The 24097-nt window shown below is 37.1% G+C and overlaps 1 protein-coding gene across 7 annotated transcripts in view; it reads right to left on the reverse strand.

The window, feature by feature from the left end:
- Positions 1-1682: 1682 nt before the first annotated feature.
- The window catches only part of HYCC1 (hyccin PI4KA lipid kinase complex subunit 1), a 41405-nt gene continuing 18990 nt past the window's right edge, over positions 1683-24097 (reverse strand). For 4 of the 7 annotated variants that reach the window (XM_057384891.1, XM_057384889.1, XM_057384893.1 and 1 more), the window contains 9 exons: positions 20530-20709; positions 17743-17823; positions 17222-17337; positions 16807-16902; positions 15029-15145; positions 14206-14293; positions 13554-13713; positions 7348-7362; positions 1683-6204 (listed from right to left, as the gene is read on the reverse strand). In XM_057384891.1, coding sequence (XP_057240874.1) covers positions 5648-6204; positions 7348-7362; positions 13554-13713; positions 14206-14293; positions 15029-15145; positions 16807-16902; positions 17222-17337; positions 17743-17823; positions 20530-20709 — 1410 coding nt within the window. In that variant the 3' untranslated portion in view covers positions 1683-5647. Of the gene's footprint in view, positions 6205-7066; positions 7363-13553; positions 13714-14205; positions 14294-15028; positions 15146-16806; positions 16903-17221; positions 17338-17742; positions 17824-20529; positions 20710-24097 lie in introns of all 7 variants that reach the window. The other 3 variants (XM_057384896.1, XM_057384895.1, XM_057384894.1) reach the window with 3 other exon arrangements.

The following is a 24097-nucleotide window of genomic DNA, read 5'->3' on the forward strand; positions in this document are numbered from 1 at the left end:
TCCCAGCACATGCAGAGTAACAGATGATTAAACACAGCCTTATTTTCAGAATCAAGTTAACGAGGCRAGCACCGTGCAAAGTGAAGGCTTGTTTCACAAAGGCTTCTGGAGCTTCACWGTGACATTCTTCCCACTATCCTGAATTAACAGCTGTAGTTATTAGCTGGCAGCTGTGGGCTGGGAGAAAACCCCCATACTGAAGTCATCTTTAATACAGAGCTAGATTAACATAAAACATGAAAAACARCTATTACAAGCTCAGTGCAGGCAACCAGCTGTGAAGTCTGTAGGAACAAATGTAATTTCTGTAATTGATTACTAATTGCCTGTAATACCTTCACACAACCCTTYCCCTGTGAATTGTCCAGCAGGCTCTCCGCTACTCTTATCCTCCAAACACAGGCTGTATTTTGGAGTACCACATTTTGGGAGGAGCAAAGGTACTGAAATTCATGTTGTCTTTCATTAATCAATAGCTATTCCAGCCTGAAATGACTCAAGAATCCATTTTAAGCACTGCCTTTCACTGTAACCAAAATTGCAAATCCTACACACTTACAGCATAATCACAGCATCAAGGCTAATTTGTACCTTCTGCAAAGGAAAACTTTTACCCACTCTGATGTTTAGAATCAGATTTCCTTTCTCACTCATTTAAATAAAGGGAAATTGAGTTTTGCCCATTCAAAAGAAAAGGTTAAAAACTGGTGCTTGAATAAAAGGAAACTGTGCAGTGAGATCTCCCACTGCTGCTCTCTACTAYAGCTTTCATTCATCCAGGTTTCTCTACAGCATTGCACCAGAGACATTTATAAATAAAAGGAAAAAAAAAAAAACCCATTGAACTAAATGCAGGATCACAACCCTGAACCTACAGCACAGAACTTGCCTTGCACAGGAATCTCTCTGCAAATGCCTTGGGAGACTTTCCTAGAGAGAAAGGCCTTGGAGAGCTGGAGGATGCTCAAGAGCCATCTCTTCCAGGTTTAGGAATGGTCTCTTGGCTACACAAAAAGCAAGCAGGGGCAGGAGAAGGCATGGATGCATGAATAAGGAGCTGCTGACCAGACATGGAAAAGCAGCACATAACAGGTGGAAGGAAGAGCAGGAGACCTGGGGAGATGCACCATCTAGGCATGCCCAGGTGGGGTTAGGAGAGACAAAAGGGTTAGGAGAGACAAAGCCCAAATGAAGTGGAATGCGGCAAGGAAGGTGAAGGGCAACAAAAAAACAAAAAAAAAGATTTCACAGAGTTGATCAGCAACAAGATGACCAGGGAAAAATAAGGTACCACAGCTGAGTGGGGCAGAGATCTGCTGCCAGGAGATACAGAAAAGGCCAAGGTACTCACTGCCACCTGTGCTTCTGCTGTTAGCAACAAGAGCAGCCCCAGGAACCCTGGGCACACTGCACATAATGGCTGTGCATCAAACCACTGTTGATACTCAGACCACCAGAAGTACCAAGCTGCCCAGGCAGTGCTACACTACTGACAGGATCATCATCTGCTTCTCACCTGCTTGAACTCGCCCTTCACCCATCARTGTTTCTCAGCCATGGTGTCCTTCTTGAGTTGCAGACTCCACCTTGTATAAAATGGGTATTCAGCACATTTTAAGTAATGCAGTTAGCATCACTGTGACTTCTGGATGTGTCGAATGAAAACGGAACAAATACGTTGCTATGTAATGTGTATTTCGACAAAGTCATAAAGAGGCAACATTTTCTGCTGTACAAAGTATTTACAAAAGCATACAACTTCAAAAAAAACCAGTTTATTTTACTGACAAAATTATTAAACACTAAAAAGACAATCTTGTAGGCTATACATTAGGAATGTAAGTTTTCTTGTACAATTAAGAGAACAYTTCACTGCAAAAAAGGTGGAAAACTGTGTTACTAAAACAAAGAACAGTGTCACATAATGAGCTGAAGAATGAAAGTGTGGCAGTTGCTCAATTTCAGGTTCTGATGTGAAGACAGACATCTACAGACTGAGGCAGATATTCCACAGACTTCAGGGAATATCAAGAAATGTGCACATCTAGTCTTAGAAGGAGAATTATACAAATACAAAAGGCAATATATTACACACCTATATACAGCACTGTATGCCTCAAACACCRACAAAAGGTATCAGACAATTACATTAGAAAATTCTAGAATTTCTCACAGGAAACCCCTTTGGAGAGAAGTGTGGCTAAAATAGCTATATATTTCTGTACCTTTCAAATCTGTTAGGTAATCAAGGCAATACATGACATTTAAATCCATTCCAAAAAGTCATTGCAGCTCTACAGCAAGTGGTTAGAGGCCATACACTTTTTGCACAAATGTTACATATTCTCACAAAAGAAAATAATTCTTCTCAGCTTCAATGAGTTTTGAAAGTGTTGCTGCTCAAAGCCATCCTTGGAAACAGTGCCCTCTGATTTGGAACAGTAAGGTCAGTTATAAACGTCAGCATTGGAACAACTTCTCCTATTACAAAGTGAGATGATTCACTCCTACATAACATTTTCCCTGCAGAATGTTGCAGCTGTGTGTGTTTGGAAGGTAKTCATCAGAACTACCCACTCCTGGGCCCACTGTAATATGGGCTGTCTTAATGGGTTTCCTTTGCATTGTTACAAGACATCTACTTTAACAAAGATTTTCTATTCCACAGTCTGAAGTGATTCGAAAATACTCAAACCCCCAGAGTTTGACAATTTTAGAAATATCTGCTTCCTGCTCAATGCTTCCTTCCCCCATGTCTCTCCCCACCCTTCTCCTAATCCTGCACCATGGATATTTGGACAACAAATAATTCTGCCCTCAGTCTCCTTTATCATGCTTTTTTTTTTTTTTTTTTTTTTTTTTTTTTTTTTTTTTTTTTTTTAACTTCTCACTTTTTAAGAAAAGAAAGAAACTCAAAGTTTTGGTACTCAGGAAAGAAATTTTTTAGACTCGATCAGTATGAAGGTGTGATGTCAGCTCACAAAAACATGCTCACTGAGTAAGTTACTCCAGAGACAAACACATACGTATTTATATGAGACCACATATGCATAGAAAAAACAGCCTTTAGTACCAAGAACCCTTCCTTTTATCATTTTCTCAAAAAAGTATGAAGATTTATGCTATTTCAGTTGTACCAATACAAGCCTTTGTCTTGGGATCAAGCCAGCCCAGCTGGATAAAATAAAAGGATAAACTATTTCAACACTATTTTCCTTGTAGCCAAGAGTACTGGAAACATTATGTTACATATCTACACTTTATGGCATTTTAGATCCTTTGAAATTCTAATTATTTAGAACTACATCTTTGCAGTATAATAAGTATCTTTTACATCAACATCCTGCTTGAAAGAGTGTCTACAGTGGTGGTAACAGACAATCATAAATTAAATGAAGCAAACAAAAACCAGTAGAATTCTCAAAAATTCTAGACGCTCAACGCTACCTCACAACYAATACTATAACAACTGATATTTGTCTACTGCAGTTTTATTTACCTATTCTAATTTATATCAATTTAAATTACTGCAATTTTTTTTCCAAACAATTCTTAGATCCTACACTGCRAAAGCTGATCAGGAAACTGATGTTAAGTTCTGTAGGTTATTTCTTTGCAAAATCTAGAACAAATTTCAAGTGAAGGAAGAGGTCKACATCCATTGTGTGTAGAGATAGCCAGTGCCTACTATCAGCTGCCTGACACTCTGCAGTTGCTTGTGGTTAGGCATGTCCAGCAGCCAGATGCATTAGTCAATGTGAAACAAATGTTCTAATGTGTATTGCAGAAAAACCTATTAAAAGGAGGCYAAATTTTCTGCTGTAGAAGTGTGTACAAAAACAACCTTAAAGAACCAGTTTTTCTCACTGGCCAAAGTATTAGAAACTCAACAGGGCAAATTYGTAGTTTCTTCATTAGAAATACAAGTTTTAATGTAAAAGTAGGAAATACTTCACTGTGAAAAGGTGAAGTACTGCATTACCAGAATCAAACAGCGTCACACAACAAAATAAAGAATAAGAAATGGTGGCACATTCCTTTAAACTCAGGCTCTCAAATGAATACCAACACCTACAGACTGATGGGGTTATTCTGCATACTTTGATGAATTCTAAGGAATACACACATCCAGTTTGTGGTCTTAGTAGTACAATTACACAACTTACTTACTCATTTCGTTAATTAACCAGCTTATTAATTGCTATAAACCTGAATAACATTTGCTGTTTAGAAGTTACTTGTGCTTCAGTTGAATACAAAAAGGAGTATCTAAACTTATCTCAGAMAAATGGGGAAGTCTACCAGAATTTTAGTGTTTGTTTTTTTACAATGTTCTTGACAGTAATGTATTAACAGCTGCAGAAACCTGGATAGCTGGGAGCCACTATGCCTTAGATCTTCATCCTATTTCTCCACTCATAATAATATATTGCCTGYTTAACAGCTAATAACTGCTTCTGGAGTGGTGTTGTCAGCTACTGCTTCTTCAGATTTTTGCATAAGAAGTTTTAATGTCCATTCTAAATTAAAATTGTAACGTTAGAAAAGTTGTTATCAAACAAATTCACTGAAGGTTGAAGGTTAGGTAAAACTTTGAACAGGTTGCTGGTTTAGAATTTCAAACTAGAAAAGTGATATAAAAAACACCCTAGGAATTACAGTGCTAGTTATATTTACATTATAATTTCCCTTTGTGCTTGCAAGGTACTGAAAGTACATGTCCTTTGGTAGTATTCTCTTAGTCTCAAGAACAAAAATCATGTTAAGCTCATTCACAGTCCTGATTTGCTTGAGTCAGTGCAAAGGGCTCATATTTCTACATAACATTGGTAAATAAGCACATCTCTTCCCCACAGACAATAAAAACACTGATGACCGACTTTTCAGTGAGTAGTTTTGGAACTGATATTTAAGAATCCTAAAGAAAGRTGGAATCTGTCACATAATTTTTAAGTGTAAAGAGCAACTACTATAGCAAAGGATAATAACWCCCATCCATGAGTACTGCTGCTGTATTAGTTTGGCCCAGTTTTGAAGACATACAGGTAAACCAAAATGCATCTAAAATCAGACTTACAAAGGCATAAAGAAGAACAAACATTGCAACATGTACTAACTAGCAATACAAAAGCCACTAGGACATTGAACACTGAAATTATGCTTCTAGTTTAACCTTACATGTAAGCACAGCTTTCTCATGGCTCATGTAAGACAGTGTTTGTTCTTACAATGCTTTTCCAAAATTGCATGACAATACTGCAAGAATCCTCCTAAAAAAAAAAAAAAACCAAGTACTTGCAGTTTTGCCTATGCGAAGTGGTAGTCAAAAAGTAGAATCTGGGAGAGAGGCTCTATTTATTTCCACATTGTACATCTGTAAGAAGTCACACACCTTGGTCAGTGACAATCAAGCAATCAATGYTTGTTCAGTTGGTGAAGGTATAACCTTTTCATGAAGCTATAAAGCTATCAGAAGTTGACTCAAARTAATTATAACTGTTGTCTATTCACTGTAACTGTCAAACATGAGCCAAGTATTTAYGCATTTGAGATTTAAGGAAGTAATGTATGGCATATTAAAGAGCTTAATGTACCAATATCAGGATAAAGTTTCAGTAATTTATTTTTCATACTGGCCAATTTAATATCAATCTGTTGACAAAGTTATGCTAATACTAGGAGGTCGCTGCTGATTAGSTTGTTTGCTTAAAATAGGAAGATCTGTTCTTTCTGTTCCATATATCAATTTTTCCTCCTGAAGACTGCAGGCTGAAAACCTGTTTGCCTCTGAACCAGAGACACCACCACGATTATTTGGAACTGTGACACCACTGACCTGTTCAAAGGATTTACTAAACACAGTAGTGGTCGTTCTGGCCAGGCTGTGGCTGCCAGGCTTAGGCAGGGACTGGCTGGTTGTTAGTGTCAGTCTCTTCAGAGAGACAAGCTCCAGATTCTCACTCATGGCTCTCTGAGTTTGTTTTCGTGATAAGTGCTCTCTGCAGGTTTCTCCTTCTTTCTCCTTTCCTCCAGGTTTGCTTCCTCCAGACCTTCGTTGGCTCTTCCCTAAGAGGTTCTTGCTGCTCGTGGTGCTGCTGTTAGATAGGGCAGACTGACTTGCACTAGAAGTAGCCCTAGAGTAAAACCCTTCATCGCTTTCAGATACTTCTATCAGTTCTTCTTCAATGGCTAAGTCAGAATTATCTGCATGGTAGAAACAGAAATTAAAAATTAGAAATCGACTGTCACATTGATTGATTTTACATATTGCTCAATTTTGATTACAAGCATGAAGCCATAAAGCAATAGAACAGAGAACAGAAGACAACACTTACCTATTCCATGACAATTTGGAATTAAGGTTCATTAGGATATAGAGTTACAGCAAGTAATGCCGCATTAACTACATCAAAAAGCATGCCCCCAATCTCATTTTGTTGTGTTTTTGAAGACGGAAAAAAAAAAAAAGAAATGCAGTCTTGTTAATTCATGCAGGAAATTAGAAACTAAGAGGTTAGAAAGTACCACACAGAACAGAAAAAAGTATAAATCTTATTTTGAGCAAGTGATCCACTACATGATTTGGCAAAGCTTGTTAATTACAAAGCTATGTGATCAATGCTCCAGGACACCCAGTATGGCACCTGCATGTTTAGCAACCCGAGAATGCTTTAGGACTGAAAGGTCACTTTCTGCATCACAGGTCTGGTGGTACGAGTCAAAAACTCAAGCACAACATGAGATCAGCACACCATGAAAGGTAGAATTTGGGAAATCTGAGTTACATGGCAAGACACTTTTCACATCCTTTTTGATGGATTTTTCATACCATTGATCATTGGATTTTGTAAACTCCAACAAATATGCTTAATAAACTCAAAGATATGTTTACTCTCAATGTRTTTTCTCCAGATTAAACAGACCTACTTGTAAGTATGTCATCATTGTGGCACAGACATAGCTGTGTGCAATGCATGCAAYTGTGTTATTTCACATGCAAATATATTAACTGCATACTTTAATTCTGGAAACATGCAGCAGTGACCCTTTCAATCAACAGCGGTACCTTAGAGTGCAGCTACAAAGTGCTCTGCTAAAACTGCACTCTGCCAGATGAGTTTATTCCATCCTCCAGCATTTTTCTTACAGATTTTTGCCTCCTGATTTCTGGCATGCCTTTGCTGTCAGTTCTAGGATCTGTAGCTGTATCCTGTACTCCCTGTAAATGCTGAACATCATTCTCTGCTAGAGCTCTGCTCTTTTCCCCATTCCCGGTCCTCTCTCCAGCCACACTTGTGACACTAATCTCAGGTATGATAAAGTTGCCCAATTCAGTAGCATCATTACCATTCTCTGGTTGTTCTAGAATTAAAGATGGATAAGAAAAAAAAAACAAAGTATGTCTGAAACAAAACATGAAACAAAAGCCAATAGATACAGATGACTTAAGCATCATAAATTAAAGCAGATGTATACATATTAAACTCTTGTTAATTAGCAACATTAGCAAGTATGAAATTTTGCTTTATTTTTACAATTGCAGTGTTCAATCTTTMAATTATTGGCCTGCACCACATACTGGAAGGACACATCCTCGATCTTTCAAAATTTAAATTTCTGAGGATCACAAAACAGATGATCAGAAACCAAAGAACAGTTCATAATTCCCTTTTATGATTATATTCTTTGTATCACCAAGCTTGAGTGAAACTTCACTTTTACAATGAAATGGYATATCAACTTCATGTATTATCACGCCAGACTAGAAATTCTACAAGCACAATGTCAGTGCTGCACCACCGTCAGCCTAAAAACTAACAATGAAACAACAAAGCCAAGTCAAGCACAACCCTTTTACTTCCATTTTCTTTCTTCATTTCAAAAACCTATTTTCAACCAGAAAGATATTTCTGGATACCCCAGAAAAACTAGCGGAGAAGAACGCTGTGGCACAGAAACTTGACAAGACTAAAAATGCACTAAAAGCACAGCTCAGAATAAAGCTTAACCGAATCCCTGTTTTATTCATAACGCAGCTCTTTCAGACCAGAGGATTAAATAAGGACCACCCAGACTACGCTGCCAGTTTGCTACTGCACATGAAAGAAGTTGGCAGCACATTGAACTGACAGTATGAAGTGCAAAACCAGAGGAATTTACAATGAGATGGCATCTCAGAGTGGCAGCACTAATGCTCTTTAACTCAAGGGGATCCCCCTCCCTCCTGTCCCCCTCACTGAGGACTCTCCTGCAGTGTCCTCCTTGCTCAGGGGGGCTCCAGCACTGGGCTTTTCATGAGCATTTGTGCACTGATGACAACTGAGACAGAAGGTTATTCTGGCAGGGATGGACATCAGTGTGCCCTGGTCTAAGAGCTATCCCTTATTTTACCTCAAAATTCTAATCATCGTAAGTATTTCATTTGTCATTGATTAGTTAGAAAGTATTTAACAAGCTGCATTATCCAAAGGAAATTACATTAATAACTGATACTATTCCGCTCTAAATTCCTGGTGTTTGGGAGGAACTCAAAACCACTGACTCCCAACAGCACTTTCTGCAAAAGTCGTCTATTGTCAGTAACAAAGGTAACAAGTTCCATGAAATGCAACAGTAATAATAAGAAATAAACAATTGTGATAATGATACCACCATAAAATATGGCCTTTTTTTCTAAAAACACAGGAGCAGAAAGGTTAGTGAGAAGACCAATGCTCTGATTGGCTTCAGTGCTCCAACTTCGCTAGGGTGAGGAACCTCTGCCTCTCTTAYGGCAATCTTCTGAACTCCTTCCTGCTGCCTCAGAGACAGAAGAGGACAGAACACGACTTAACTGTCAGTCCGTTTCCCATCAAGGGCAGAAAAGCACTAATTATCCAACTCCAAAGAAAGAAGACTCAGAGTACACAGCAGAAATCAGAGGAATTTTTTTTTATAGAAGATTCTGTATMAAAGCAATACCCATTTATTATTACTTGGTGGTGTGCATTTCTATCCTGCTGTGATATCAGAACTTCACCCAYCACTGCTGCATTTCCACTGCTGTGTAACCATTACTACAATGAACTGAGAAAAAATACCCAAAAACTTTTAAAGGTTTTACTTATTCTAATTACATCTAAAGGAAATATACTTGAGTTTAACTAAAGGAGGAAGCCAAGGGAAAAATGGGATACCGGGTATCTCAGCTCCCATTAACACTGTCTACCATAGCATCTACAGCCTTGGGACAGGGATAGGACTACACAATCCATGCCCTTTGTAGCAGTATACCCTACTTATTTTAAAACTGTTAAGAACACCTAAACAAAACCTTCAGCTTCAAAGTGCTTGGTTATGAAGATAATAATGCTTTYAAGCTGGACAGCTCTGGGGGTCTAGGCTTTGAGAGAGAAAAATGAATACCCAGTGCACAAGGTAATGTAGCAAAAGAGAAAATCAAGGACACTGCTGAATAGCGTAGAGACAAAACTAAGTAAGTTTGAATGTTAACATAAATACAGCAGTTAAAGGAAAATGCATTTGGTGTCATATTTCTGAATGCTTTGAGTGGTACAACCAACCTTGATAAATGCATTTCATGATTACTAACTGCTAAGACTTAATTCAAAATGATAGGTTACCTTATTATTATGGTTGCCTAGATCATTTACCTCAGGCTGCAYAGGCAAACTTCCCATTCAGATTGTAATTCCATTTTAACCCCCACAAGCATAAGTTGCATGTCCTGCACAACTCTGTTAGCATTTTTAATTAGTTATAAAAGCATCAGACCAATATCCCAAAATAAGCRTTAATTTCAGATTCTTTCAAGTTACAACTTTAAAAAAAAAAAAAAGTAAGAAAATTCTCTCCACAGAGAGAATTGAAAGACTARTATTTCTAAACCTTGTGCACTACATGAAAGCCAATTTCTGCAGTTAGGAAAAAAGCAACTTCTTGTCCTTCTTCAGTAGTTGACATCTCTATTCTCTGTTATGTATCTTACCAACATCTGGTTAGCTCTTCTCAGTCTGTTACACCAGAGTGTTTCTCCTACACACAGAAGAGCTAATGCACCCCTTCAGGTATGATAATTTATAATCCAATCTAATAGCACTAAACAATTTGTTGCTAAGTAGTGGCTACTATCAGCTTACTATAAACATTGCCCAYTTGGGATTAGAGGGATCCATTTTGCCAATCACCCTCACCTTTAGCACCCCTGAAGTACCCATTGGTGAAGTCCAAATTCACAATACTAACTGCATTTAGAAAGTCCCTCTAAGCAGCTGCTCTTTATAAACAAATTACAGGGTTAAGTATCACAAGAAGATTCAATGTTAAGTCAACCTTTAATCAAAACTGACTTCAATCGAGAGTTATAGCAAAGGCTAGCAAGATTTAATGTCTAAAAACTTCCATAGTAAAATGAATTTTTTTAAAGATAAAGAAAATAAAGCCCATGTTTCTCAGCTGGAAATGTGATTCACTGGGATTCTTCTATTTTATTTTACACACATAATTAGTGATTGAAAACTGCTGCCCTTGCTTTCTCAAGAGATAATTTGCTTCATCAGATCTCCTAATCCAAAATGTATAATATCAAAATACCTCTCAGCTGTCTCCTCTGACTTCCTAATCCATTTATACTCCTTTTTATTATATTGAAAATAAAAAATTAAAAAARCCAAACTACATTTTTCYCCTTACACTGTGTGAGAGAAAGAATAATGGTCAGWAGGTACAAGGTTTGTCATCTAATTTCTACCAATTCCAGTATTCATTTTAATTCAAACAAGCATCTGTAAGCACAAGYGTTGTTATTCTTTCTGCATGCTGATCCTGAAGATGTGTTTCATATYTTTCTTTCCTCAGGAATTGTGGGGCACTGAATTAGGTTATTAGGAATTTTGAAATCAGGCTACGATCCACTCTGACTTTAAAAAGGCTTTTTAAGTCACCGACAAAAGTTTTGTTAGGATTTTATAATGAAAATTTTGAGAAGACTAGCCAAAGTGATTTATGTGTGGAATATTTACCAYTTAAAACAGCACAGCTGACAGTCACTTAGCTGGATACCACAGATTCAGCTCTGGACTATAAATTAGCTTAATATTTGCATAGCCTTCAAATTTACAATTACTCCCACAACCTGCCACACATTCCACTCCAACCCACTCTACACAAAGTGATTTTCTTCCTCTTCATTAAATCACATAATGTTGGATTTGTCTCAACAGTTTCTCAGTAACCCAAACAAGATGTTAAAATGAGCTGTTTTGAAAAAGTCCTTAMTCTTTCCATCTTCATCTCTGAACTACTATTTGCTTGGATGACACTATCTAAATTATTGCTGTTTCTCTCAACTTGTGCTACTTTGTAAGACTCTCATAAAACAGTATTCCACCCCACTTCGAAGTTCAACTATTAGTCTCATTTCCCTTTCACCTTACTGTTATCTGCTGCAGGGCACACTTGTCCCACACATTTTTCCTTGAATTTCATCAAGCAGCACTCCCTGCAAGGAGGCAATAACTGTAAAAACTTCTCTATTTCTGTATTTGCTGAAAATTTTGCTTTCTTATAAGGATGTCTCCATTACTCATTTTGTAACRTTTTGGTCTCCTGTAAACACAAAGACAAAGGGAATGTTTATTTTAAAACACTTTCAATTTCTCTGGATGAGCTAGCACTCAGTAACCCTGATCTGTGTTACCCGCCACCATCTCATTTGAGCAAGCATCAAAATMATTTAAAAATAACAGCTAAAACAATTGCCAAGCTGCAGAGGGCATTTATTCATTTAAAAGCTATGATACCATACAGCTAAGATATCATACCAAGTTTTCTTGCATTTGGTCAATAACCCATGCTTAATAATTTTAAGGCTGAAGAAAGAAAAATTAAATGGTCCTTAGCAGCCTTGAGATGTCAGTAATGACCTGCTACTCATTCTCACTGAAGACACTAATGTTYTGCTCCTCAAGTTTGTTTGACAGTTTTATGCAGTTTTTAATCAAATGAAATGAAATTTGGTAATTTTACCTTTCTTTGTTCTTCATCCCCTCTGGCAGCTTACTATTGGTACCACTACYACAAATGTGTTCTACCACCAAGTTCTACCATCATTTTAAAACAATCTTCTTCCAGCATACTTAATAAATAATTTTCTCAACACTTACCTGAATTACTTCTTGGTCAATTTATGASAAGTAACTTGATAAACTTTTTCTAACTGAATTGTCCATACACTACAAAGCTCCCATAGTAGACATCAGACAAATTTTAATGGTACTACAAAACCCATATTGACCCTATYAGAAAAGCACTCTGATTTACACTCACACTCTTGGCCTATTACCAGGATTACAATCCCAACAGAACAAGCCATTGCCAATTCTGATGGCTGGTCCAGCAGCTCTTCCCTCATCTGAAGATGGCAAAGGTGGTAAAACACAACATTTAGGCTCACAGAATCTCTTGCCGATACTGCTACTTTTGCAGTACATTTGACACCATTTTTCCCTACTTTTCAGCCCAGATTTGTGTAAGCCCTTATACTACCTTGCCCAAACATACAGGTTTTGCCTGGAACAATGACAATTTCCTTCACAGTATCTGGTATAGGGCTGTGTTTTGGATTTGGGATGGAAATGGTGTTGGTATTTTGTTGATACAGGGGTATTTTTTTTGCTGCTAAGCAGTGCCTGCACAGAGCCAAGGCCTTTTCTGCTCCTCATCCCAGCCCACCAGCGAGCAGGCTGGGGATGCACAAAAAGCTGGGAAGGGACACAGCTGGGACAAGTGATCCCAAGTGACCCAAGGGGTGTTCCCGACCAGGTGACATCATGTTCAGAACATAAAGCTGGGAATGGAAGAAGGAAGGTGGGGTTATTTGGTTATTTGTCTTCCCAAGTAATTGTCATGTGTGATGGAGCTCTGCTTTCCTGGCCATGGCTGTGCTCCTGCCTGCCCATGGCAAGTGGTGAATGAATTCCCCATTTTGCTTTGCTCACAGGCACTGCTTTGTCTCATTAACTGGCTTTATTTCAACAAGATTTCTTACTTTTACTCTTCCAATTCTCTTCCCCCATCCCACTGTGGGGAGAGAGTAAGTGGCTGTAGGGGCTTAGTTGTTGTGTGGGGGGTTAAACCACAACACCTAAATATAATCATTTATCCCTATACCCTTAAATATAATTTTTTATTTAAGTGCTTTAAGACAGATGAGGTTCTGTGGTAAAGTTGCTGCATATTTACTTTGCTTCAGGTATTAGACACTACTTTTCAGAAGAAAACAGGAACATCATTTTCTAAGGGACGAACAAATGTGTACACCTCCCTTTAACAAAAACATTTTGTGTGTGCTGTGTTTTTAAAAAAACAGTTAATGAAATAAAGAATATACATCATCTGAGCTGTGCTGGGATTCCCATTCACCAGTCAAAAAAATAAAAACCTAAAAATTGCTGCTCACCTATAAGCAATAAATATGTGAAATAATAAAATTCTCAATATTATTTTAAAAGCATGGAAAAAGCTGAGAATTCATTGTAAAATGTGTTTCTTACCATTTCTTTTCCATCTATGCCCTCGGATAGACATGCTAGTCACAGCATTTCTTGATATTCTGGACGAAGTAGGTGTAATTTCAACCTGAATGCATCTTGTACCCTCTTTACTAGATTTCATGGCACCCTGAGGCAGTGAAGCTTTTATTGCATTAGCAACCTAAAACAGAAGAAATGCATTAAGTTCTTATCACAAAGGTCCAAATTTTAGAAGAGGTTCTTACTATTTCAAGAAGAGTACTGTGTACAATTCCAATTTAGAGTTCAATTCAATTGAAAAAGCATGCCACCTTTTTGCACAGCCTATAAAGAATATTGGCTGCAATGAGCTCTCAGAGCTAACACTGGCCACTTTCTTGATGTTTCCAGTTTTGGGATGTGGCTATTCCTTCAGGGCTCTGCTGCACTATTATCTTAGCTCTGAAGACTTTGAAGTGTTCTACTGAAAACAGCTTGGTCACTAGGAAACAYGACACCATAAATAAGTACAATGAAAACCCCTGTGCGTGTGAGCACTCACAGATCGAGCTGTTTGCATGAGCACACACACAGATTTAGGCTCCTGCCATCATCTTGTATCATGCATGTTCACTAGGATGGATTTCCTAGGCTAAAAATTCGACTCAACAAACTGCTGAAATACAATACCTACCAGCAGAGGTTCTGGATACAGYTCAAGCTGTGCTCTATACAAAACGTCATCCATAGCTTTACGAGCCAGATCCCATTCCCCATTATAACTGCAAAGGTAAAATTATACAGAATAAGCATCTRTGTCGACAGATGAGCCTTCTTGGTCACATAACCTTCACAGATCTGGTGTCCCTTGAGAGTTCAGTTTAGAGACTTGGAACTACTTGTGTTAGCAGTAAGCCTGCTATTTAGAGAACTTCGAAGTAGCATCTTCAAAACATCAAATTTTGAAGTTTTATTTTCATTGGCCACTTCAAGGAGTTAAAAAATGGTATTATTAGTAGTTGATCAGCTAGTCATGAAATATTCTGGAATACAAACAGGATTTTTTAATATTACTCTACCTTTTGAGTATTCCTGTATTACTAGCTTCCCATTATTTCAGTCCCTAAGTAAGCTTCACACATTAACACAACTATCAAAGGTTAGATGACATCAATATTTCAGAGAAAAAAGTAACCTCTTTTCCTTAACCAGACTGATGTCAAAACTAACCATGCAAAAATGTGGACAACAATGGCTAGAAAAGGCTTTTCACAGTATTTTCTTCCCATCAGCAGTTATACCTATCAAGTGCTGCTCTAGCCATCTTTCCCCAGTATGACACAGGCAACCTCATCCAACTACTTGGAGAACTGTCTCTTCCCAAGGACCTTATCACTAGACACATCTGCCCACTAGAAAATGAAATGCCTCCAAGGTAGCATTTCTGAGCAAGGACACAAATCAGGCTGGCATTTCTCTATTTTCTAGGCATATTAGAAAAAAAAAAAACAACTTACAAGGCATAATAGATCCCTGTTAACATTTGCACCATGAATTCAGAYGAAACTGGAATCCTACTGTTGACTCCCTTGTACTTTCTCACTTGTTGGCGAGGATATCCACAGACACAAATTCTAAAGAAATCATACATTTGTCATTAGTAAATAATGTAGAATCACCTTTGTGGTTTATATAYACTTTCAATACTTCACCAGTATTGAAGCCCTGAGTTATTTCTCCTAAAAATTCAAGAATGACATTTGAGTAAGATAACATTCTTATAAAGAGCAACTTAGTAACTGCCCAGATGCAAAAAATCTGGATTTACAGCTTGGGATCTGCAGAAAAGATTTTGCGCTATAATTTTCATATTAACAATCCATGTTTGTAATTTAGGAAAGTGATAAAAATTAAATTAGACTTACTAAAAGAAAGCACATTCATTGCAGATCTTAAAAAAAAACAACCCTAAATTCCACATTGCTCAAACCAATTAAACAAGTTATTCCATGTATCCAAAKAGCATAATATAGATTCCATCACATCCAAACAGGACACTGAAAGATATTCTGGGCTTCTGACCCATATTCCCCATATTCTAACATGCTGTCTATTCTAAAATGTCAAGGTAAGATTTTCAGCAAGCAGAGAAACATGAATGACAAAACTAGTGATGAGAAACATGAATGACAAAACTAGTGATGAAGGACTATGAAAGAAGTTAAACTGTATAGCATTAAATAATTCAGTATCCAAACATTCAACATTTTGAAGCAGAAAGACTTGCTGGCATCTACTGGTAACTTGTTTGGRGTTTTTTTTGATGCTTCAAAAATTATTTTCCAAATACAATCAAAACCTAATCAAGCAGAATAAGCAACATCTGTCTCCTTTCCACAATCCTTAGCTTCTAARTATTTTTTACCTCATATTTTAGAGCAGTTTATCTAGCAAAGATCTTGTAAAGACTCTTGCAAATATTGCCAAGCGCTCCAAAGTCTCTTGCCTCCTTTGAAGAAAAGGAAATCTTACAGACATCCATTATCATGCTTTAGCTGTGAGAGAAGCCTAGGAACTATGCCTAGAAAAATGTTCCTGAAGTTGACTTCTAGGTCTCTTGAGTTTCCTGGGTTAAGGACAGCATTCTAATTTTTCYCTTAAACTACAGTACACTTTTGAAAACCCAAACATGTTTACTACCATTTTTTCTTCTTTGAAAAAGAAATTGACAAAAATAAAATAGACACTAATTAAAGCTCAGGTGGGCTTTTTTTATTTTGTTTTGAGGTTTTGGGGGGTGTTTGCATTGTTATTTTGGGTTTTTGAAGCAACAGCTTATTTTGGAAAAGCTCCATCTAACTGTAAAAATGGATATGTTTCTAGTTTCAACACTTACTATAATTACAAGAAAGTTTCAAACTTGCACAGCATCCAAATATATTTAGCAAACTTGCAATACAAACTTGCAATGCAAAATGCACTTTCAAAAGACATTTCTGGTTTTCTTTAACACAACTATAACTACTGTTATTAAAAGGAAACAGTGACCTTTGATTTATCCTTGTAAGGGAGAAGCTCAACCTGCATATAAATCAGGTATTGTTTCCCCGTTTTGAGATCTCAACCCACAGTTATGCAAGAGATACTTTAAAGTAAATAATGCAGCTGTAAACACTTATGAAGTCAAGTTTAAAAGCAGCCTTGGGGAACGCGAAGCTTGTTTTTATAAAGTCCAAACTGATTGCATTTCAAGCTGGAAATGACATTTTAAGTGTAAACAACATACAGAAATTACCTTGAACAAATTTGACACAACGACTGAAGAGACATTGCAGGCATGTAGCTTAAGGCAGCATTGTAACAGAGCAGAAGGAAAGTCAGCACTTCAAACCTGGGATTCATAAGAAACATTGGAATTCCATTACCAATTTTATCTTTCAAAAGAAAACAGGTTTACATGGAAATTTTTATGAGTTATTTGAACAGATTTGGCATTGCATTTCACTAAAATCGACAACTGAGTAAGATTTTCCTCTACATGCAGTAACATGCCTTTGCTGACCTTTCTGCATCTACATTTACACATGTTCAAAAACAAAAAAAGCACATGACAAAACACAACACTATCCTCCTTCAGTCTACAACTGTACTAAAAATTAGAAGCTCAGATCCATTACAGTGWCAAGCAAAATCCCAGGATACGATTTCACCTGTTCTGTGCTGTCAGCATCTCCCTCTGAGGGTGAGGTCCACTGTACACAACCTTGGACAAGCCATGCTGTGACAAAGCCCCTTCRGTGAGAGCCATGGAGCCAATGCTGGAAGGCTAAAGGAAAAAAGGGTCATTCAAAGCATGTCCACCTCAAATCTTATTATAATGCAAGTGAAAACAGACAACAATAACCRTCACCACAATTACATATAAATTTTCAATAGGCTTAAGGTTATCAGACCATTTAGCTGTCTTAGATTTGAGAAGTTGTTTTACCAGATAAGTATATGGCTTCAGAAAAGGAAAAAAATATTTAAGTTGCTGCGTGGGTATTATGGAACTATGACTAYTCAATCTCAAAGAGACCTCAGAGACCAGACAGCAGCACTCAGAAATCTGAGAACTATGTTCCTATGTCATCATGCAACATGCTAAAACTACTTCTCACTTTTAACAAACAGGCCCCCAAAGTACAATGCCCTTCTCAACCAGTAACTTCCTTTTGTTGGTGTCACTTACTTCATGATAGACTGAAGGTTTGGACAAAGATGGAATTGTGAAGCTCAGCACTTTGCTATGTCCCTCTTTGTCAACTATCTCCTGAAATGGACAGAAGATACCAATGGTTACACTGTACTGCAGAAACCAGACATCCAAAAATGTTAAATGCAATTAGAGGGGCARATAGAGATACTATAACAATCCAAGCTGCAAGCTAGAAATTACCTAACCCTTTTCTATTACAGCAGGTTTTTTTGTTTATGAAAACTCTTCAAATAACTTAGCCAAGGGCACATGCATTCGCATACATAATCCACCTTAAAAACACTAACAGGAAACATCATGTTTAAACAGCATTATCTTCTTTTAATTATATTCTACTTGTTAATTAGGAAGGTTAATGAACAATAATTTTGTTCTGAAAACTATTAACCACCAAATAATTACTCTACAAGTAATTTGTTTTGGAAATGTTACAGCTCTGCAATGACTGCAGCCTCATATGGTTTGACAACTGCAAACATCACAGCATTTGCAAAAGCCCAAGTCTGACAACTCTCTCTGTGGAATTAAAAGAAGCATGGATGCAAAGCTTTAGAGTAGCCACTTTCCTGAAAGATACCAACACAGCAGTAGCTGGCTAAATTCTTGCTCCTGTACATTAACAGAAGATTAATAGGTAAGGCAAAACAAGATGTGGGTTTGTACCACAGGAGAACACTCACATATTTCAAATAAAAAACTTCCCAAGATCCAAAGCAGACTTGACCAATAACAAGCACTACACACTAGATTTTACTTTTCTCTAAATTTCAGCCACCAATTTCCTATCCAGAAGTAATAGAGAGAAGTTTCAGTGTCTCCTAACATCCATGCCTTGGAAGGCTGAACGTCTTTACTTACATAGCAATGATAAAATAAAATATGAAGTGGCAGAGGAAGGCTGAAAAGCATCAGAAAGGTACACAGAGCTGTTTCTTCTGTAAAGCTGCACAGCTCCTCCACTCTCTACATAAACCACTGATACTTCAATTTTTAATATCGCTCCTGCATCAATGTGGAAAACATGTTCCTCTATATATAGAAAGGTTAAGAAACTGGCAACACTCAAACTTTTAAATTCTAAAATATTAATATTTGTGTTCTTCATTCTCATCAGATTTGTAATTAAGTTTCAAGAGTGCATTTAAAGATCTGAGGTGTATTAAAAAAAAACCCTGTTAACTAGTCAGGAAAGCAAAAAAATTCAGCTGCATGTAGTACCACTGTATGCCTCCGAGGTGAAGGTAGAACAAACCAGTTCATGACCTCAAGGTTCAGCCACAACAATTCCACACCCTTCACAATGTAGTCAATTTAAAATTATTCTGAGCAATATTTTTCAGTTTTCACTTTCCCTCAGCAAGAAACTGCAGGACTCCTACTGAATATGTGAAGTTTCCAAGAGTTCACCATACATGTTTACATAGGAATTACTATTTATATTAGGCTTCGTATTTCCTCTTGTTTTTGACAACATAATGTAGTAGGTTAAAGAGAAAATAAGTATCTAAGCAGGTCAACTACAACCTTTTCAATCTGTATACTAAAGAACAATAGCATCTTAATAATTTCATTTACATATTTTATACAACATCAACAGTAGGGAAGAAATCAGCATATTGTGGCACTGTTTAACCATAAGTATGCATTATGTCTTAAAGCAGAATGGGGAAAAGAGTTCCCAAAAGTCATGCTGATCTACAGCTTCCTCCTAGAGAAGCTTGCTATAAAATTCTTATGACCCCAGGCAGCTGGAGGGGAAAGCCAAGTAACTAATTGAGAAAGAAACTATTCACAGCTATGAGAGGATGTTACCAGACTGGTTTCAGCTTAACTGTAAATGTAATCTCTTCTGGGAGAAAAACAAGTGATTACAGCCACATCCATGAACCATTTTATGACTTCATCATGGAAACAGATGAGTGCCAYTGCCTTAAGGCACAGGGTAAGACCTAATGCTTTCCAGGAATGTTCTTCTTGTCAGATCCAACGAAGCATAGAGAAAACGGCAGGCAGTCTGCACTCTGCCTGAAGASGAGTGGAACATAAGGAAGGGCTCAGGTCTTTTTAATTAGACTCATGGGTGAAAAAAGGATTTTCACTTGCTTAGTGAAGACACCTATCATTATTTCTAGAAGATGGATAGCAGCTGCCTTCTCCAGATTTTCAGAATGAGGAGACTTGAAGTTCATCACTATTTCACTTCACAGAAAGCCTTCCTAACACAACCAGAACAAACTACACTGACAAGAATCCCAATATTAAAACACCAAGTATTTTTAAATAGCCATAAAAAGACTAAAATATGGTGGCTTAAAGGATTCCTTATTAATTCTGCTCTTTAAAGCATAGATTTAGCAACAAACAGGATATTTTAATGTAAAATATTTTTTTAAATGTCAAGGTTATTTCAAAACTGAGACTTTTAATTTCTCAAAGCTAAGCAATCTGCTCAGCAGTTGAGTATTAAGAATTAGTTTGAATTTTTTTTGTGTGTTTTCAGTCCAGATAGTCAAAATACCCGAGAAAATATGGGCAACAATTACAAAAGCAGTGCCTCAAAACATTCTCTAGCAGAATGTAAGTTTAATCAACATACCAAGACATAAGTAACAAAAAATTTAAGAACCACAGGCAGAGACAGTATTGACCAAAGAATGACAGTTCATGTTGTCACTTCTGAGGGACACCAATTTGAAGAGTTGAGACTGAAACACTCAATCACTTCATTTCAATTCTGAAACAAAATCTTGAAATACAAACCAAGTTATAAACTCCTAGGAGAAGAGCCTCTATGCATCCACTGCTCTGCAAATCTCTGCTGGCTGAGACAGCAAGATAGCACCACATCAATTCTGGCAGAAACTGCAGCGTAAACCGTAGCAATTGTTCCTCACCACTGCGATAGAACTCAAAKAGCTGATGGCAAACAGGCTCCAGAAGCTGAAAAACAAGTTACACTTGTGATTGAATAACACATTACAAAAATCTGCAACTTTGTCTGGATCAATCCTTTAGACAAAACTAAATAAGATGACAAAAATAAAAACTGATAAAGATTAGATTTTAGTTATTACGGAGTGACTGATACAACTGCTCGAACCACCTTACACACTTTCATGCCTCTAACATACTTTAGGATGATARAAGTAGAGCCATGGATCCCATGTGAATAAAGAACTCCAGTGGCTGCTTTTGCTCAATTTAGGCTCACTTCCCCCAGTTTCAAAGGCACAACTAGAAGATAGTTGTTATCACATACCTCATACTGTGCTTTTAATATCTCTAATATACAGGAAARGTACCTGAACAAAATGAATTGTTATTCTACAAAAAGACAACAACAGCATACACAAAAATTGMTAGAAGCTTTACCCACCTAGCAAGAAGAGCTGTTTAACACTTACTTAAATTCCAAGYATTACAAAAACTTAGTTCACAGTAGAATGAGTTCATTTTCCCACTCTCATTAAAATCTTCCAGAAACTGCAATGTATTTATACATTTGAGACACAAATGGGAAGCCTCAAGAGTAATTTCAGAATCAAATTTGTTAAGCTGATAAAACATTGAACTGGAAGTAATACACTGAGCTAGACCAARTTAAAAAAAGATTTAAAAACAATTAAGCTATCAGCCTGCACTGTGTTCCTGGATTTAATGTGAGTTCTTGTGCTACCACCTACATCTGCTACAGGATGAAGMACTGTTAACCACCATGTGTCAAATGTATGGAAATTAGATTTCCTAATCGTCTCCAATTAGAAAACACTGTCAAAAACAACAGGCACTTTCAAAGGCAGCTGAACTACTAAATTCAGTTCTGATATTTGTCTAGGTCACAACTTTAGTTTTAGTAGAGTAGGATTCAGACAAATAAGAAAGCCAATTCTATATTCATCCCTTTATTGAAGGAGAGGAGGCAAAATCATCAGGAGACCATGTTAGAAAAACATGTGCTTGCTTTCCTAAGTTTTTCCTCCTGAATATGAAAAAAGTCAAGTCAACATTTCTTACCTCCCAAAGTTACTTCTGAAACTGAAATATCTTAGCACATTTGAGTTCTTTTTTAAGAAGTAATCTGGGACAACCTGATCCAATCTAAAAAAGAGGAACTTTTAGTTTCCAAGAGATAGAGCTTCACTTTGGAAAAATCCTCCCTGAAAAAGCTACAGTAAAGGCAAAAAGGTCATGCCAAGCTACACTAGTCAGCAGTTTAAAAGCAGCACAGCAAAGATCATTCTAGAAAACTTTACCAGCAGAACTGTGTTCCATCTTCAGCTCACATTTTTCACACAATTTTGCATCCTTCCCATAATGAAGTATCAGCTCTGAATGATGTGCTTGAACTTTAAAAAGCACATAAATAGCTGTGACAGGTATCCATGTTTACATCATTATCTCACTTGAGACAGCTTTGTATCAGCACAGTTAAACGCATAATCAGTACAAAAACAGACTTTCTTCCTCAAAATGTCACCACATGCTGMAACCTAATATCAAAACACACTAATGACTGTCGCTGTTTCAAGATATCATTTTGAACTAAAYAGTTCTGAAACGTATCTGGACAGAGACATTTTTTAATTCTGGAACAGCAGAATGCCCAAGCAATTTCATCCCTCTTCCTTTTAAGCTGTACCCAAGGATGTCAGACACTTCAAACACTATTTCCTAATGCAAATGCCCRCATGGCTCCTATCTAAAAAGACAGCAGAAGTGTTTTAAGTAAAAAGCAAAAAAAAMCCTTCAATCTTGAAAAAAACCTGTCACATATTTATTTATTTTTTAATGTTGGGACTCTTTAGTCAATTAGAAGCCCTTTAAATCTTCACACCTCCTGAAGACTATCCTTTCCTTGAATAACATTCTTCACCTAGCAGTGGCCCAGGAACCTCAAAAGTAACTAAGTCTTTACCAACACAGCTACTATGAAGTGGATGTTAAAAAAGTAGTTCATTTATCTTCCAAACTGGTAATTAATCTTTTGGAAAAGGAAACCAAAACAACCTATACGAAAAGCAAAGATGAATCAGCAGGAAAATGCAATTACAGATGCAAGTACACGATTACTTTCCAAATGTTTAAAAAAAAAAGAGAATACATCCATCCCACAAAACAAGATTAATCATCATTTCACAATGCCAATAGCTATAGTAAGTACATATATTGAAAGGTGTACAGATGGGGTTGTTTGTCCATTTTTCAACTCAGCAGTATTTGTAGTGTTGATGCATTAATCCTTCCCCTTTGCATTATAGCCCTGAGATAAGAGAGGACAGCACATACTCTACAGAGTACAGCAAGCTGGCAACACAATGCACTAACAGATCCTCARATAGCAGTTAAAAGATACTACTTTTCTTTTAGGCTGCTAGTTTGTAATTATTTTCCCAATGTGGAAAGCTCCAAGTAGCCTCTTCCACAAAGCAACGGCCCAAAATAAGATTTTAAGACTTTTTCCCAAGGCAGCACATCACTCAGTGTCAGCACTGGCTTTTCATTTCAATTCAAAGTCCCACTAACAGTGAAATCTTCAATACCTTGCCCCTGGAATATCCCAACAACCCTTTCAAGCAGAATTTGCAACRACACCCTGCTACTAAGGCCCTTGAGAAACACAGTGMTAGCCAGAAGTAGTAAGAAATCAAAGAACATCTGAAAGTATTAATTAGGCTATCAACAGGAAGACTCATCAGATTAATTTACATTTTGATACACATTCTGAAGACCAGACAGGCTTGACTCAGTAGTAGGAATGACTCAGAATGCCTTTCTGAGCAGTAAATTAAAATTACATTTGTTCTTTGCTGGACAACCTGGGAATCTCAGTACCAGCATTCTCTCTAAAAGCATGAATACTGAAAGCATTTTATCCTCTGACCTTTAGTGCTGGCATAATCTCAAACTTTGGAAAGATGCCTTATTTCTGGGTCTTTTCAGAAGAGGAATTAAGGATTTGTTACAATTTTAAAGCAATGCAAAAAAGGATTGCTGGRAGGTAGAAAGCAGTTAAGAATACACAATTAAACCCAGCTCAGCATGCTCTGAATGCACCTGCACACTTTAAAACAAGAGCAGTCATGGGATACAGAACCTTCTTGGTACAGGTACTGAGAAAACCTGCCCCCTTTCCCACAATTTTTTCATATATTGCCATCATTTCAGTAAGGGTACATCCCCTTTATAAATCCATGGCTTTATATTGTAGTATTTCAAACAACTAAAAAACTAAAACCTGATCAACCCGATTTTAARAAGGATGGGTAACTATCTTTGTTCTCTTGAAATGCAATAGACAAGCTTGTGACACCTAGAGATCCATATTCAA

This window comes from Malurus melanocephalus, unplaced genomic scaffold (assembly GCF_030028575.1).
Source record: "Malurus melanocephalus ecotype Western Australia unplaced genomic scaffold, MMel_1.1 scaffold_756, whole genome shotgun sequence".
NCBI classification, from domain to species: Eukaryota; Metazoa; Chordata; class Aves; order Passeriformes; family Maluridae; genus Malurus; species Malurus melanocephalus.